The following is an 18,997-nucleotide window of genomic DNA, read 5'->3' as shown; positions in this document are numbered from 1 at the left end:
CTCTTTTTCCATAAGTTTGTTTGCATTTTTTAGTATCTCCTCCACAGTGTTTACACTCTGAAAGGTTACTTTTAGGGGCCTTGACTTATTTTCCTCATATATCCCTAGCCTTCTGTGTTCCTCACTGTCTTTATTACAGGTTTCCTCTGATAATTCCTTCAATATTCTCATTACATTTGCCATCTCCATTTTGTCTCTTGAAATCTTGTTTTTTATTTCTTCCTCCTTTATACCAATGATTACTATACATTTGTTGATGTCTGTTGAATCTTTGACCAATTTGGGGTTGTTTTGGATTATTTTATTCACTTCCTTTTTAATGCTCTTTACTTCAGCTCTTGATTCTAAGTCTTTACTTTCACCATTTCAGCATACGTAGTTCCACATCATTTTTGTAGCTTTGCATGGCTTCATTCACCTGGGTTATCTTCTCCTCACTATCACTGCTCTGATCTATCAGACTGCTTGCTTGCCTAATTGTCTCTGTATCATATCTGAACTCTTCCATAATACTCTCATGGTTGACAACTGTGCTCGCCATTTCACTACTCTGTAGCTTCCTTCTGAATGAACCCACCTCAACTGACAGCTCATCTATTGTTGTGTCTTTCTTGTTTACTTCCTTTACTAATTTTTCATTTTCCTCCTTCTGCATGTGCAATTGCTCCTTAATTTCATCCATTTCACTCTGAAATGCCTTCTCCAATCTGTTTACCCGTGTGTGTGTGTGTGTGTGTGTGTGTGTGTGTGTGTGTGTGTACCCATTATTCTCTTTGGCTGACTGCTGGAGGGTGTGAATGGTGGGAGAGGAGCACCAATTTATTAACTTATTTTTCACCTTTTTTTTATCACAGAATACCTCCTAATCTCAAGAATTATATTCATAATTTTTTTTTTTTTCGTGAATAAGGAAGGGGTAATGCAGTGCTTCTCAAGTTTTTTGTTCGTCCACCAAAATCAAGTCTTACTCAGGACTGTGTATTTGATTCCTTTGTCTGTGATTCTTAGCAATAACTTGGGACTGTAAGATCGGCGTGGTGTTTGTATCTTTTGTAATTCTAGTAACTCCTTTTCAGAGCCCCTGAGAAGGAGTGGGTCATAATGTCTGTGTTGTGTGCGTATCTTTCCCACACACTCCTCACCCCCCAGAGCCTGATCCACCACACTTGAGCATAGATCAAAATGTACCATGATATGTGTATTCATTTATCTCTCTGTTTCCAGAACCTGAACCACTACACCCGAGGGTGGGTGGACTGGAACATGGCGCTCAACACTGAAGGTGGACCCAATTGGGCCAACAACTACCTCGATTCTCCCATCATTATCAATGGGGTGAGCCTGGTTTCCATTTTCCTTGGTAGGCTGAGATATAAAAGCAGAGTCGGCGACTGTGTGTGTGTGTGTGTGTGTGTGTGTGTGTGTGTGTGTGTGTGTGTGTGTGTGTGTGTGTGTGTGTGTGTGTGTGTGTGTGTTCTTACCTAATTGTTCTTACCTAATTGTAACTTTACAGGAATGAGTCAAGCTCCTACTGTCCAGTGTATTAAACCATATTTATCGTACATATCCTTAAATTTATGAATAGTTTTGGCACACACTGTCTCACTTGGTAGTGCATTCCTCTGATCAATTGCCATACTTGGGAAACTGAATTTCCTTACGTCTTTATCGCCTCTCCATGTAGTTTTTTGCAGTGTCCCCTTATTGATGCTTTCCCATAGGTTATATACTCATTTATGTCTATTTTTTTTCTCTCTCTGAGATGCAGTTAAATAGCATAATCATGTCTCGTCTTTTCCTTCTGTCCTATAGTGTTGGTAGATTAGATTCTTCTAGTCTTTCTTTGTAGCTTAGATCTCTTAGGCTTGGTACCCATCTTGTAGCTACCCTTTGTACTTTTTTAATCATATCTATGTGTTGATTTAGATGAGGATTCTAGACAACTGGTGCATACTCAAGAGCAGGTCTGATGAATGATGTTATCATCTTTCTCAGCATGTCTTCATTTATATATGCGAATGCCATTCTCATATTAGCAAGCAGTGTACACATGTTACGTACCTTCTCACTGATGTGGTCGACCAGAGATAGTCTGTTATTGATAATCACTCCTAGGTCCTTCTCCCTTTCTGATATGTGTAAGGTTGAACTTCGTAACTTATAATCCCAGTCTGATCTTTTTTCACTTTTACCAAACTCAATTACAGGACACTTGTCCACATTAAATTCTATTTTCCATTTATTGCTCCATTCATGAAGTTTATTTAATTCTTCTTGTAGCTCTCTGCAAGAATCTGTGTTAGTAATTTTCCTTTGTAGTTTTTCATCATCAGCAAACATATTTAGATAGCTTCCATTTCCAATGTTACTATGTCATTGATATACACTAAAAACATAATTGGTGCCAACACTGAGCCCTGTGGAACTCCACTAGTCACTTCCCTTTATGATGAGTAATTTCCCCTTAGTACTATTCTCATTTCCCTTTTCTAAGAAAATCCTGCGTCCAACAGTACAGATTGCTTTGGATTCGTTTTCCGTAAGTATTTGGTGCGGTACTCTGCCAAATGCTCTCTTGAAATCTAAACAGATACTGTCTACCCATCCTTCTCCTTTTTGTAGTGTTTCTATGACTATCGTAGTAGCTTAACAGATTAGTAAAACATGATTTTCCCTTTCTAAAACTGAACTGCCTTTCTGTTATCATACTGTATTCATCTAAATGGTTTACCCAAACTTTTCTTATCAGCTTTCTAGTATCTTTCTTTCAGTACTGGTCAGTGATACTGGTAGGTAGTTGAGTGGATTCTATCTGTTCCCTTCCTTGAATAGGGGAACAATGTTTGCTTTCTTCCAAGTATCAGGTAGTTTACCTTGACCTAAGGATTCCTTGAATATTAAATACAGTATAATGGTCTGCTTAACTCTTCTGCACATTCATGTGGCACCCAATTTGAAATTTTGTTAGGACTATACAGTATGTTTTTTCTTTGTCTTATTTACTTAACTCTTCCTGTACTCCTTTTTCTGATATTTGTTTATCTGGTAATATGTGTAGGCATACATGTTCCATATCATCTCTTTCAAAATTATTTTCTTCTGCAAAAACTTATTGGAAATTTTTATTTGGCGCATCACAAATATCTTTCTCTTGTGTATAGATGATCCCATCGTCCGTAATGGACTGTATTTTATCTTTAACTTTGGTTTTGCTTCGGATGTAGCTGTAAAATAGCCTAGGCTGAATGCTTCTTTTATTTATAATGTCACCCTCACACTGTCTTTGAGCTTTTCTCATTCTTTATGGATTTTTCATGGAAAGATCATATTCCCTCTCTTGTAAAATCTTCTTCGAAGAGATTAGGTGTGCTAAGCTGACTCCATACCTTTTTTTTTTACCCCTGCACGGTTGTAGATTTTATTCACCCCTGTGTACAGGACAACTCTTATGTGTGGAGAGGCTCCCTACATGCAGCTCATCTCAACAGTGTGGGGTTATAGGCTTTTCGTCTCATTAACTCTCCTCCTTTTACTGGCCCTCTTCAACCTCTGTCTCTTCCCTGCACTGCTCAATGGTCACTGCTCCTCTGAACTGTCTGCTTGCATCCCTCCTCCACTTCGGCGGGCACATAGCACCTGTCTAGCAACAAACTCTCATCCCTTTTCTGTCCAACTCTTTAATGCGAGAGTTCCGTTACTCCCAGACCTTCATGTATGCAGTGGGTCAACTCTGGAACTGTCTTCCTCAGTCTGTACTTCCTACTGGCTCTGACCTCGTCTTTCAAACGCAGTGTGTCCAGACATCTCGAAATGAATGGATTTTGAATTTGGCTCTCTGTTATCTTGATTTGTCTTTTCTTGGAAAGAATAATCTTGCTGGCATCCGGCCTTTGGTTCGTTCTTCCTTGCATAAAAAAAAAGTGTGTCTGTGTCTTTCTGATGCCGCATCCTGTGATAAATGGCCTCGCCAGTAGTTTCTGTCCCTATTCAACTCCTCTTTCTCCTGTTCCTCCTCTTTCTCTTCCTCCTCCTCCTCCTCCTCCTGCTGCTGCTGCTGCTGCTGTTCCACACCATACTTCCTTTTATAGTGTCCTGTATTGTCCCTCCACCTCGTTCCTGGTCCCCCTCTCCTTCTCCCAGCCACCTCACCCTCCTCCATACTGTCAGTCACTCGTTCACGAGACATTCATGGGGCTGTATTTTATAAATTTTCTGGAGCTTCTTTGGATATGCGTTCGCCTTCACTTCTGCGCTACCATGCACTTCACACTCAACTTTTAGTTAATATCATGGCAAAAACAAAATATTCTGGGATATTACCAAACTGGTATGAAGGCTTTGCTCCTGCAAACAATTTAAGATCCTTGACAACTAAGGTACAAACTCTGGTCTTACTGCCATATCCTTCCCAAGTACCTCGCATTTGTACAGTACACACTCAGTCACTCTCTTGCACTATGATATATTCCGGGGCCATAATGCACTTTCCATAGGAGTTGAACATTTTCAGGAATAATATTTTTGTCGTTATTATTACTTTCATATTGCTCGGTAACTGTTCCAGTTACCATGAAAGTATAAACAAGCATTCTGGATTACAAATTATGACCAACAAAACTTATTAGTATGGCCCATTCTCTCTCTCTCTCTCTCTCTCTCTCTCTCTCTCTCTCTCTCTCTCTCTCTCTCTCTCTCCGCAAAACATTTCTCTCCTTTGTCTGTATTTCAGACGGCAGATGAGTTCTACAAGCAGCCTCTCTTCTACGTGATGGGTCATTTTAGCAAATTTGTGAGGCCAGGGGTTCAGCACGTCGCCTCGTCTTCCAGTGATGGCGCTGTCTATGCAGTTGCTTTCGAGTACTCGATTTTTAACACCATCATAGTCATCCTGAACACGTAAGGAAATGGAAAACACACACACACACACACACACACACACACACACACACACACACACAAAACCATGTATGCATGCGTGTATGCACTTGTAAGCATGCACACATTTATGCTCATATATTACAGTGTATATATATATATATATATATATATATATATATATATATATATATATATATATATCTTCCTTAGGGATTTACCTGCATGCAATATAAAGTCGGCCGTCCGAAAGATCGGCAGCTGGAAGTTGGGGCGTGCTCAAAGATAATTCCCATGGAAGAGACTAATTCAGGGTATTTTACATCGTTTATAATTACCAAGAATTCTTGTGTCTGAATTCAGCACGTAAACCATAACAAGATCTAAAAAATGTAACATCCTCTTACAGTAGTCATATAAGCAGGCGTTATGAAAACAGGCACGAATATTCATCATCATCATTCTAATCATTTTTCCAACTTAAAATATGTTTGAGGCAGAGTCCGTAAAGCAAAGAAAGAGAAAGTTTGATACGAGGAGAACTTCAATAGGATGTGCAGTTAAATGGACCAGGCACATTCATTCACCATCCAGGCACCGAGAATCTAGGCTCTGCCTCATATTCTAAACAATCCACAATGTATTTTCTCTTCTTTAGAGATGCGCTTCTCAGTACCTATCAAAGTAGAGCCATCAGTTATTACTTTCAAAAAAAGGGGATGCCAAATCCTTATCAGGTGCTCCACCATACATATTTCATCCAACCAACTCGAACTCCTTGCAGTTCCCGTACCTCATCAACTTCCACACTCGGTTTCATACACACTCTTTTACTATAGCTGTCCACCTTCTTGGCGTACCACGCCTCCTCCCACCTTCCAATTTGCTCATTATCGATTTACACCAAACTTTGAGGGGGGGGGTTAGGGTAAGGCAAAGATAACGGAATTCCATTTTTAGAGCAGTCAGCCAGAGATCAATGTCACAAGGAAAGATCAGAGACCAATATAAGTTTTGATTCGATTTCTACCAAAAATCGTGGAAGCGTTAAGGGTCAGGGATGAATATTCAGTCGATTTTCAGAAATCAGTTGACTATGAAGGTCACTAGCTAAAGTCAAACATTCAGTTCTCAGATCAAGTAGTGGGCGCGGTTGCTGCACTTTGTGATGCTGCACTCTGTGAGTGCGCTTTAATGTTTATTAATTGATCCACTTTCTTCTTTTTCTTTTTTTCTCTCCCCCACCCCCACAGCGGTGAGGATATGAAGACAGTGAGTGCTGATAATGAATAAGTCAGCTACCTTCAGGCGATTTTATTGCACCTTAGGAGAGACTTTTCGAACTGGAAGCGTTAAACACAGACTTCTCAAATCCTACAGTACGAGAAATCCTTCCCGAGATGAACAGAATCACCAGGAGGCAGCAAGCATAAAAGAAATCAGATCTCATCGTATGGCATGGATAATCATTATACCGTAACACTTAATCTTACCACTTTATCAATTTATCAGTTATCTTTTGACACCTCCAGGGCCGAGGATTTGAAGCCAGTGAGTGTTGACGATGGGTCAGGCAGCTACCTTAACTTTGACCTCCCAGCGAAGGCCATCACCACCGTCATCTACAGGATGTAGTCATCACTCACTTTGACCACACTAACTTGTATCTTCTTACCCTGACTGGTTACTTTAATTATTATGTACTTTCGGCCTTGATTAACTACACTACTGCCTGCTTGATCGCCTCTTTTCACTTGACCTACTAGTCTGACATCCTTCGCCCTCTATTTCCTCCATCTTTGGCCAACTTTGAACCTGACATTTGCTTTGATCTACCTGCTTCGGCTTAAAGCTTAAAGCTTTTTAAATTTTGATTTTTGATGTCACCTGACCTGATCTGTAACTGCCACACTCCATGTGATTATAGCCTGACGTATTAAAGGTGACCTGAAATTTCTTTTTATTCTTTTACCTGGCCTTTATGAGACCCTGCATATGTGACCTCTACCTTATTGCACTTATTAATCTAAAATGCACTGATAAACACTGATAATGTAATTATGTTGCATTGCATTATGAACCTTACCATTATAACTTATTAATGACATCATTGGGACTTATTAGCAGAGGTAATTAACTCCTTCACGTGGAGGGTCTTACCTGAACCGAACATCATTTTCTGATATTAATGAAAATTGTATGCAATAAGACGTCATCTCATAGTAAAAGAAAACTAGGCAGTCGACATACATTGTGACTAGGCTGTGAAGAGGAATGCAACGCTTCGGATGCAAATGAAACCTCAGCTTGTATCGAAAACACTGGAGGCGGCACATCTCACTGTACAGGCCATCTGATGTGATTATCGATTGATTGATCTGACTGATTCGAAAGTACTACCACATGATGTGTACCAACCGTTAAACCTATAAACAAGGCTATGTATTTCCTATTTATAGCTATCTATCATCCAATCCTTTATTGCTTCGTACAGACCGAGACTAGGCTACTTAGTCCAGGCATCAGAGGTGAGAGGAACCATTCGTTATTCCGTAAGTGCCTTTATTTGAGTAACATATCATAACCACCACTTTCGGTGGGAGTACCTTAACGCACTAGACCACCAAGCATCAAAAAGGATGTAATATGATTACCACTCCAAACACTATATACTAGATGGGCTTCCTAAATTAAACAGAACTGTTTGGGGACGGCAAGAGTAAATTGAAAAGTGTTTTATCGTGCTTAAAGGGTTCATAAGTTCCTTCACTTCTGGAAAACGTATCATGGTAGCTACAGTAGATTAGCCTCCACTCCAGTTATAAGTTTTTACCTTATTTTTGTCATCACCAGAGAGGTTAGTCCTAGGTGGGATTTCTGGTAAAAGAAGGATTAATCAAGCCTAAATCTAGCTATATATATATATATATATATATATATATATATAGAGAGAGAGAGAGAGAGAGAGAGAGAGAGAGAGATATATATATATATATATATATATATATATATATATATATATATATATATATATATATATATATATATATATATATATATATAAAACAGAGCAACGGAGACCGAATGCTAATTGCCCATCAAAATATGTTTTTGGTTAAGGTACGTACAAGCTACCAACAATCAAAATTCGAAGAAAATTATCAAAACTCTACGGAATTCAGTCACCGCGTTTCATAAAAAGCCAGTCCATATTTTTAGATATACGGCAGCTGGCATTTGGTCGTCTTTGTTCAAATCCTCACCAAAAATACTATAATTCTGTACATCCACATATAGTTGCTATTTCTTGAAGGTTTCGTGAAAATTCGTCTACAACTTTTCGAGATATTTTGGCAACACACACACACACACACACACACACACACACACACACACACACACACACACACACGCCAACAAAAACTATATCGCCTCGCCTTGCTAATAGCAGGCGATAACTATAAATCTGAAGAGGGTAAAATGGGAATCCAAACAGAGAATAACATAACCAGGTACTGAAGCCTTGAATCCTACCTACAGGCGGGGAAGTGTGACCTCTGGCCATGATAAACCAAAGATTACCAACTGAGACCTTGTGTATTATCACCTCATCATTTTGACTCACTCAGTACAATGACTTTTTCTTTAATTCTTAGTGACGTGAAAATTTAATTCACCTTAGGATAGACTTTTCAAACCAGAGTAGCCAGATATAGCCTCCAATGACCACTTCACCCCAAGGGAATTCCCCAAAACTAAAAATCATCTTAAGAGAGCAAGAAAAAGACAAAAATTGCGACATTGGACTAAAGGACTTTTGATCAGACTGCCACCAGATTAATCAATTCAACTTAATGAAAAAATACATAAATAATTATGATTACTGCAGATGTTGTAGCTCCAGGCTCACTGTAGATGTTGTAGCTCCAGGCTCACCTGAACGTAGCTGCCCTTCTCCAGCAGTCCGTCTTCCTCCTCGCGGAGGTTAGGGAGGGAGTTTAGAGACGTATATACAGTATATCCGGGCCAGTTATATCGGTGCCACAACGTGCAGATATCGCTCTTCATCGCCTCCTGTAGTGGTGATGGTGTTAATGAAGGCTCAGTTTAATCCCTCCTGTTCGAAAATTCTCCAGTCAGTTGAGTGACAGCGTCCAATGATGGCAAAAATAATTATACAAAAGATATGTCATCTTTAGACGATTTTGTTCAGCTCCAGGTAGTTGTGTTGTAGAGAATGGGTTAATGGCGACTATTCTTAGGTGGCCGCACTCCCAACTTATAAATTCAGCGTTGTCAGTCCTACCAGAAACTTTCGCGAGTGACAATTAGAGGGCAGAATATGATGGAGTAATAGGAATGAGGAAGGGTAGGCTGCGGGTCAGGATAACGGCCAACTTTACCACTTCAGTAGGCAAAGTTTCTCGTAAGATTGATAGAATCGTCTGGTGGTAGTGAACACAAAACGGAAAATACGCCAACGGACTACAGCGGTTAACTCGCTCAATACAATAATGTCCTTTAAATTTCTTTCTTACTATTTCCAGACGATTTTACTCGGTTTTGGAAAGACTTTTCAAACAAAAAGGGTTAGGTATAGCCTAAATAAAAGAATTTAGAACCAAGAGGTGCTCGTAAACTGAATGAAATCGCTTGAAGAAAACAAAACTAGGATATTAAAGACGTCATTCTAGAGAGTTGGTGTATGCCCATTGATTGCTCGAGGGTCATTCAGGTGCCAACTAGTTTTTACCAAGTTTCACATAGACCACGACCTGCAAAAATGTATATATAATACTACTGCGTAAACAGGGACAAGGGGGGAGGGAGGAACTAACCGGCCCGTGAATCACCGCAGTGCTTAACTGACATAGAAAGTACTCAGCAAATGTTCCTCCAGACCACGACACACAACCGTCACTGTACATATCGAAGTCCCTATTACATTTCGAGGTAAGAAGAGCTTGGAGTAAAGAGGTAGTTGCTTCCAGGTGAGAAAAGAGTGGAATAAAGAGGTAAGTTCTTCAACTCTTTCACGTGGATGACGGACTGTCTATTTTTCTTCTTGTCGTGTCTAGATGATTTTATTCAACTTAGGAGAGATTTTTAGCACTGTAAAGGTGAGATACAGCCTTTAAAAACTAGGGTGCTCTGCTAAACTGAATAAAACTGTGGCAGCAGCAAGAATAAGCTTAAAACTACATCCTCAGGTTATGCTCGGGTTATATCACAAAAATGAAGTTGCCAGTCCATATAGGTTTCATTACGTTGCCCTCGCCACTATTTTCCTTGATGCATGAATTTGACACACAATATCAGTCTTTGATGGTATGCGTTTATACCAATCTATAAAGTGACTAAAATGAATTGGCATCTCTGATTATAATACTGGAAATGTTTATTGAAGTCTGAGTAAATGACGACTGAGACGACTGAATGAATTTTATATTGTAACCATGATTGATTGTGAAATTCTAACAATGAACTCTTGTAATATATTATGCCCTTCAGTACGATGACGTCTTTTTTACATTTCATTCCCACTGACACCAGACGATTATAAATTAATTTGGGGGAGGCCTGTTTAAAAGTCCAGGCGTTTAGTGAAGTTTAGTTTCACTACAGGAGGTGTACCATGGGTAAATAAGGCTACAAGCGTGAACTATATAAGGCGTGATGGCAGTGACGAGGTTATTAACAATACGCTGTGTTGCATGGATGCAACAGATAGTAATACTGTTTTATTTCATTCAGTTTACGTTCTTGATCTCTCAACAAATTGATTCACTTACCTAACTTACCTACATATCCCCTCCCCTACCTACCCATCTAACCAAGTTACTAACCTTACTTTATCTACCTACCTACCTACTACCTAACCAGCCTACCCACTGTTTATCTACCTACTGGTACTTACCTAATACGTAACCTAGCTACCTACCTACCTTCTTGTCCAATCCATTGTACATACACTGCGCATGTGCCCACTCACCTACCTACACACCAGCTTATCCAAGCTACTTACCTGTCTACTTATCTACCTACTTACCCAACCTACGTGCTATACCTTCCTTCTTACCTGACCTGTCTATTGATACTTATCTACTTGCTTAACCTACAACCCCCTTACTTACCAACTTTCTTGCCTGTTTACTCCTCTACCAACTTACCTAACCTACTTATGCATACCCAATGACCTTCCAAGCTACTTACTCAGAATCCCTACCAGTCAAATTGTGTATACATATCCTCAACAACACCTCACAATACACCCACGAGTATATCCATCACCAAGCACTTCTCTCTTCAAGGAAGCTAGAGGTAGAGGGGAAGGTCAAACTCTAAATAAAAAGTGAATGAAACAACTGTGCTATCATCCCGTGAGTAGGACACTTCGACAAAGAAAATGGGCATGGGGTAATTTTGTAAAAGTTGTCGGGGTCTGAGGGTAAACGTAAACATTTTCGTAATACACCCTTCTGTATCCCATCCATTACTGTTCGCTAACACTTCATCAATCCTTGGTGGCTTCTAATGACTGCTTCCTCGAATGGTGGGACCAGCAGCATGGTGGTTGGTAATGAAGGCACACACCAAGTCCTAAGAAGACATGATATTTATAATTTATTCTAAAAAATTTATGTAAAGAAATATTGGGTTAACCATTGCTAGGAGTTATGAAATATTTTCAAGGGCGTAACATTATATTTGCTATAAATAACACACACACACACACACACACACACACACACACACACACACACACACACATTTAATACATCTGCATTCCTAATACAGTTTCAAAACCCAGTCTGAATATAGCTGCATTTCTACTCCATGCTTTATGCACTAAAGAAAAACTGGTGGCAAGCAGGTAACCTACAATATAAGTATTGCATCTCAAGGCCATATACATGCAGAGAGTTGAACGAACACATGCAGGTTTTGCAAAAATTTTGAAATAAAAGTATCAATGCACAGTTTCCAATACACACTGAAACACACATCAGAACATATTCCAAAAGCTTTGCTACAGCACATGCTATAGCATAGGATACGCACGACATAACACGACAGAAACCAAAACTTTTTCTGTGGCAAACAACAAGACACATACAAAAAAACTGCTCCCAAGAAATACTCAATCGCATAACAAAACTTTTCTTGCAATAGACCTACACACTCCTGACACTATAACAGTTGCTGAGAACTTTCTTGTAGTACATCCTGTATTAACCGTAACAAGTGATCAACAACAAAAGTGGCATGCTAGTGTGAACTCAGTTTCCCTGGGTTCTTCTAAACAGGAATGAACACACAAAACATACTTCTGATACACTCTAATGGTTCAAGGTGAGCACACAAACTCAGGGTGGCGATACTACGGGTTTATTATTATTCTTACATTCTAGGTACAACCCTGGCACGTTAAGATTGAGACACAGAAACAGTATGAGGGAAGTGGTCAGTCTGGGATATGAGGTCCCAGTCTGAGGGTCTGAAGGGACCTCTCCTTCAAGTGCACTAGGGAGATCGCTGCAAGTCTATACGCCGGTAAAAGGCGGAGACCCGAAAGAGAAAGATGAAATAGAATGAGCGGAATTAAATAAGCTTATCAACAAAAGACAAAGAGAAGAAAAAACAAAGAGAAACATGGATCAAATCAAAGAAACCATCAAATAAGGAAAAAGTTTGAAATAGGTCCGAAGTAAAATGGCACTAAGAAAACAACAAATTCCATCACTAAAAGACAAAAACGGTGAAGTCATTAAATGCAGAGATAAGATGCTGAAGAGAGTTGAAGAATTTTACAAAGCACTATGCATCAAAGACCGTACTACCAATCGATAACTTTTCAGTTGACACAAGTGAAATACCTGAGGTAACACCAGACGAAGTAAATAATTCTCTCAAAAATATGAAAAGAGGGAAAGCTCCGGGAGAAGATGGAATAGTAGCAGATTTACTGTTGGATGCAGGAGTAGAAGTACAAAATAGGCTTGCTCACTTATTTACTCAGTGTATAAAAAAGAAGAAAATTCCCAAAACATGGTGTAATGCAATAGTTATTTTACAAAAAAAGTGACTCAAAAGACCTTAGTAACTATCGACCCATTAGCTTGCTATCAGTCATTCACAAACTCTTCACTAAAGTCCTTACAAACAGAATAGGCCTAACTACAAATTTGGAGGAAAACCAACCTCGTGAACAGGCAGGATTCCGAAGCGGGTATTCAACCACTGATCATCTACACACAATGAATCAACTAATTGAGAAAACTACAGAATATAATAAACCACTGTGCTTAGGTTTTGTTGATTACGAAAAGGCTTTCGACTCAGTGGAGCACATAACAATTATGAATTCATTGCGAGAACAAGGAGTGAATGAGAACATTGTAAAACTGCTCGAAAACATATATAAAGAGGGAACTGCTGCAGTTAAATTACATAAGGACTCAGAGAAAATTAAGATCGAGAAGGGCGTGCGTCAGGGAGATACAATTTCACCAAAGTTATTTACAGCATGCCTAGAAAGTATTTTCAGAAAGCTAGACTGGGAAAACAAAGGAGTGAACATAGATGGAGAAAAACTAAACCCTTTAAGATTTGCAAATGATATTGTCCTAATCTCAGAAACAGCAGAGACATTGCAAGAAATGTTAAATGACCTGAACAGAGAAAGTCTTAAAGTAAGGCTAAAGATGAACAAGAATAAAACTAAATTAATGTTTAATCCTCAAACACCAAAGAGAGTCATCACAACAAGTGGAGAAATTCTTGTAGAAGTCGAGGAGTACAATTACCTGCGACAAATACTAAAATTAATGAAAGATAATGATAGCGAAATAAAAAGACACATTACAATTGGATGCAAAGCTTTCGGTAAACATAGGGACATTATGAAAAGTAGCTTGCCAGTTTGTATGAAACGAAAAGTATATAACGAATGTATAATTCCAGGTATGGCGTATGGTTATGAGACTTGGAACCTGACAAAATCGATGGAAAATAAATCAATTCGTTCTCAGAGAGCAATGGAAAGGTCAGTGTTGGGAATATCTTTAAGAGACAGGAAAAGATCAAACTGGGTGAGAGAGCAGACTAAAGTCAAAGATATTATAGAAGTTATAAAAGAACAGAAATGGAGGTGGGCAGGCCATGTAGCAAGAATAAGGGATAATCGATGGAGCAAGAGGCTGAATGACTGGATACCAAGAGATGGTAAGCGTAGCAGAAAAAGGCCAGACAGGAGGTGGAGGGATGAGATAGAGAAATTTGCAGGGAAAATGTGGCAACAATTGGCTCAGTCAAGGAATTCGTGGAGAAGGCTGGGGGATGCCTTTGTTCAGCAGTGGACTTGTAATGGCTGATCCTGCTGATATATATATATATATATATATATATATATATATATATATATATATATATATATATAGATATAGATATATATATATATATATTGTTACGGAACAGAGAGAGATAATGAACACTTCAAGTGAGAACACTAAAATCACCACTGTCCCGCAAAGTTCCAGGTTCAAAACAAAAGAGTTAGGTAAAATTACAAGTTAAAGTTTAATGCTCAAACTAACAACTAAACTTTCAGGACTCATAAGGATAATCTAATGGCAAAAAACAGGTTAAATATATGGTTAACTGCAATAGCCTCTATTAACACGAAATTAGCAAGAGTAAATTTATCAAAGTCAGCTCTGATAAAATGAGAAAACAGGATAATGCTCAGTTAATGCAAGATATATTACTACAGATACATAATATTATTAACAATGGCTGACATCAAAAACTCCACACGAATCACAAAAACCTCACTAGGCCTACGAATTAACACATTATGTTATACAGTACAAGAAAAAATGTAACAACACTTATACTCAAATTACACAGCAGCTAGATGGTTGGAGACTTCCTGAGCACTCACAAAAATAATAACAACTGTACAGGGGAGGACAGAGATGTGAACAAAATGAGGAGTAGATCTAAGTGGCAATTAATGCAGAGACTGAGCTCATTAAATAGGGGCCGGCAGAGCTTGATAAAACTTGTAAGAAGGAAGCGCAAATGAAGCCATAGGGGACAAAGAGTTGACACTCCTGCTCTGAACAACAGAAAGAACGACTTACTCTACTATAAGGGAGGAGAAGGGGGGAGTGAGGTAGAACACGGAAGCTTGGCCACTATGGAAGCCACGAAGCGAATCGTGATCAAACATGCACCATACTGTACGTTAGAATTATACAAAGGATGATGATCATAGGCTATGTAACACCTCCCCACAAAAAAAAAGAAATTTACAAAGGAAATTTCTTATTACTGTAAAACAATCTGTCTAAAGTCTAGATAAGCAATCTGCAATAACATTTTCTTTCCCCTTGACATGTTGTATGTCTAATGAATACTCCTGAAGAAGTAGACTCCATCTTGTCAATCTCTGATTTTTATCTTTAAACTTACTAAGGAATTTCAGTGGGTTATGATCGGTATAAATGACTATGGGGTCAAAACCAGAACACAAATAAAATGAAAAATGCTGTAAACCCAAAATCAAGGCCAAAAGCTCTTTCTCAATAGTTGAGTAGTTCTTTTGAGGTGGAGTGAACTTCTTACTGAAATAAGATACAGGGTGTTCAATACCTTGATCATTCTCTTGCAGCAAAACAGCCCCAGCTCCTGTATCACTTGCGTCAACAGCCATCTTAAAAGGCTTAGCAAAATTTGGAGTAGCGAGCACTGGCTGACTTAATAGGATAGCTTTAAGTTTGCTGAAAGAAGATTCACAGTTATCGGTCCAGACAAATTTAACTCCCTTTTTCAGTAGATCTGTAAGTGGTGATACAAGAATTGAAAAGTTAAGAACAAATCTCCTGTAATAACCTACCATTCCCAAAAATCTTTGTAGCTCTTTCCTACTTTTAGGTCTGGGAAGATCACTTATAACCTGAACCTTAGCTGCTGGTCATGCAACGTGTCCATCACCAATTACGTACCCAAGGTACTGAACTTTAGCTTGACCAAACTCACACTTTGATAAATTAGCTACAAGATTAGCCTGAACCAAATGCTCAAGAAATTTACTGACATGGCATAGGTGATCTTTCCAGTTGTCACTGAAGATTAATACATCATCAGTATAAACAACACACTCTGCCAAACCCTCTGTTACAACATTCATGAGCTTCTGAAAAGTGGCTGGTGCATTCTTCATACCATATGGCATTACAGAACATGCAGAAGTCTTTCCTAGTGTTACAAAACATGAGATCTCCCTAGCACGTTCAGTCATAGGTACTTGCCAGTATCCCTTTAACAAATCAAACTTACTTATGTATATAGCCTTTCCTATCTTGTCTATGCAATCTTCCACGCGAGGGAGAGGGTAAGTGTCTGTTTTGGTTATCTGATTAACACGTCTGTAGTCGGTGCAAAGCCGCTGTGACCCATCTGGCTTAGGGACTAGAGTGACAGGAGAACTCCACTTGCTCTGACAGGGCTCAATCATCTTGTGGTCCAACAGGTAGCCAAGCTCCTTCTGGATGAGAGGAACTTTCACTGGGTTCACACAGTAAGGAGGCAGTTTAATTGGCGTTGCGTCTCCAACATCAACATCAGGCATCAACACAGTGGTTCTTCCTGGAGTGGCACGGAACACTTGCGGGTACTCCTGCAGTAATGCCGAAAACTCCTGCCTTTCCTCGGGAGCTAGATGAGAAAGCTTAGTCTGGAGATCATTCATGATATCAGGATTCTTCCCCAGACTATCACTCAGGCTCATGCTGCATGGGAGAACTTCACTTGCAGACTCGGGTGGAACAGCTACAGTTCAGACTGGGTTATTTTCGTCCCGACTGTGATATAACTTTAGCATGTTGATGTGACAAAGTTGCTTGTTCTTTCTACGATCTGGTGTGGCGATGACATAGTTGACATCACTGAGTTTCTTCTCCACGAAATAAGGACCTAAACTTGGCTTGAAGAGGTTGCCCATGCACCGGTAGCAGAATCAAAACCTGATCTCCTGGCTGAAAGTGGCGTAACCTGGACTTCTTATCATACCAAGTCTTCATCTTCTCCTGAGCAGCTCCTAAATTCTCTCTCGCCAGCTGTAAAGCAGTGGACAGCCGTTCTTTGAACTTCATCACATACTCCAGCAGGTTGACGTCATCTTCCTCCGACAGCCAGCATTCCTTGAGTAGCTTAAGGGGTCCTCTTACTTCATGGCCAAACAGTAGTTCACAGGGTGAGAAGCCCAGTGATTCATTTGGAGATTCTCTTGCGGCAAATACAACGAATGGAAGACCTTTATCCCAGTCTTTCTGATGTTCCAAACAGTATTTCTTGAGCATCGATTTGAGTGTTTGATGATATCTCTCCAACGCTCCTTGGGTCTGGGGATGGTAAGCTGAAGACGTGATCTGGGTGATGCCCAACTCTTTCAGAGACTGCTTGAAAACATTTGACATGAAATTGTCATAAAGACTTTGTAGTTACTTGTAGAGAAGTATATTTTAGACTTGTGGTCGAGCGGCTTTTATATCTTGTAGTAGTTTCCCCACCAGATGTCATGTAGTGACGGGAGAGGTAAAGAATAGTATGGGACTATTTTTATTTGTCTTGGAAATATTAAACAGGTCTCTCCCATGGGAAGAGTATAAGTCCCGGGTAGCTACCTCCCTGTCTCGCTATCTCTCTCTCTCTCTGTTCTAAGGCTAATCTCCGTCTCGACCTCTCTCAAGGGTCGCTTGTCTCCTTCTGTCTAGCCTGTTCGGTGGCTAATCTAGGTCTGAGCTCTCTTTCCTAAATTCTGGTGTAGCAGGGGTGTGTCACGTGTGTTCCTCGTGGGTGGACTAGATCTTTGTTCACGAGAGGACTGCTGACAGCTAACTGCATCATCTCCTTACTGGCCGCTGTCGTCAGCTTTCCTCAGTGTTAAGATTGTGTAAGCATGTTTAGCACTGCTCGATTCTCGTAGACACAACACCTTCTCAATCATCTGACTCCCTGCTTCTATCTGTCTCTCTATCTATCTATTTATCTATCTATCTATTATGATTTGCAATTATAATATGGAGACCTACCACATTGCTCGGCTGCGCAAAAATGGCGTACCATCGACATTTAATAGTTATAACATATTAATACATACTACATACACATTATAATGAACTTATAAGCTAATTAAGTGAAATACATAATATTGTAAAGTAACATAATTGTATGAATATTGTATACATATATTATTCATAGTAAATAGTGATTATTCAGTAATATTACATTTAAACAAGTTGTATACATATTTGAATAAATGCAATGTTTGTTGTATAACACTTTGTAAGACAGGCATGTAAAACAGACGTACGCATATAATTGTGCAATGGTAATACTGCTAGGTTAAACATTACATATTTGAGTTAACACTTTAGTAATGTCTAATATTTCACCTAACTTGTATGATGATACTGGTAATACAGAATTGTGTTATAATTGTATGACTTATAATATTGTACTAACATTGTGGTACTACATAATTGTAACATTTTATGAATTGTTACAAAATATTGTGGTAATGCATAATTGTGCTGGCCTTATAATTGTAGTTACATTTTGTTAATGCAACTATTACATAAGTGTCTTGGCCTTATAATTGTAGTTAAAGTTACATAAAAGTTACATCTTGTTAATGCAACTGTTACATAATTGGCAAAGTGTAACATAATGCAATCGTTTGTCGTTACATAATTGTTACATATCGTTTGTAGGTACATAATTGTAGTTAGTGTAACATAATGCAATCGTTTGTCGTTACATAATTGTTACATATCGTTTGTAGGTACATAATTGTAGTTAGTGTAACATAATGCAATCGTTTGTCGTTACATAATTGTTACATATCGTTTGTAGGTACATAATTGTAATATGGAGTAACATAATTGTAATAACTGCAGTCCTAACATATGCTGCGGTCGATGATAGTGATGATGTGTCGTGCCACTTGTATGTGGAGACAACAATTTGCTTTTTTGTTTGTAGTTTATGTGGTATTTTGACTTATGTAGTAACATTTACACTTATTTTCATTTGTTTGTTATGTGATCTTACTCTA

General features: G+C 39.0%; 1 protein-coding gene across 1 annotated transcript in view; it reads left to right on the top strand.

Moving 5' to 3' along the window:
* LOC145401993 (putative glucosylceramidase 4) overlaps positions 1 to 6,510 on the top strand; it is a 175,090-nt gene extending 168,580 nt beyond the window's left edge. The window contains exons 11-13 of the mRNA XM_080274093.1: positions 1,225 to 1,335; positions 4,730 to 4,896; positions 6,408 to 6,510. Coding sequence (XP_080130219.1) covers positions 1,225 to 1,335; positions 4,730 to 4,896; positions 6,408 to 6,510 — 381 coding nt within the window. The remainder of the gene's footprint in view (positions 1 to 1,224; positions 1,336 to 4,729; positions 4,897 to 6,407) is intronic.
* The last annotated feature ends 12,487 nt before the right edge of the window (positions 6,511 to 18,997 follow it).

Source organism: Coenobita brevimanus, chromosome 57 (assembly GCF_032717465.1).
Source record: "Coenobita brevimanus isolate Jiangsu-jjx chromosome 57, ASM3271746v2, whole genome shotgun sequence".
In the NCBI taxonomy this organism is placed as follows: Eukaryota; Metazoa; Arthropoda; class Malacostraca; order Decapoda; family Coenobitidae; genus Coenobita; species Coenobita brevimanus.
This window is presented reverse-complemented; position numbering and strand designations above follow the sequence as displayed.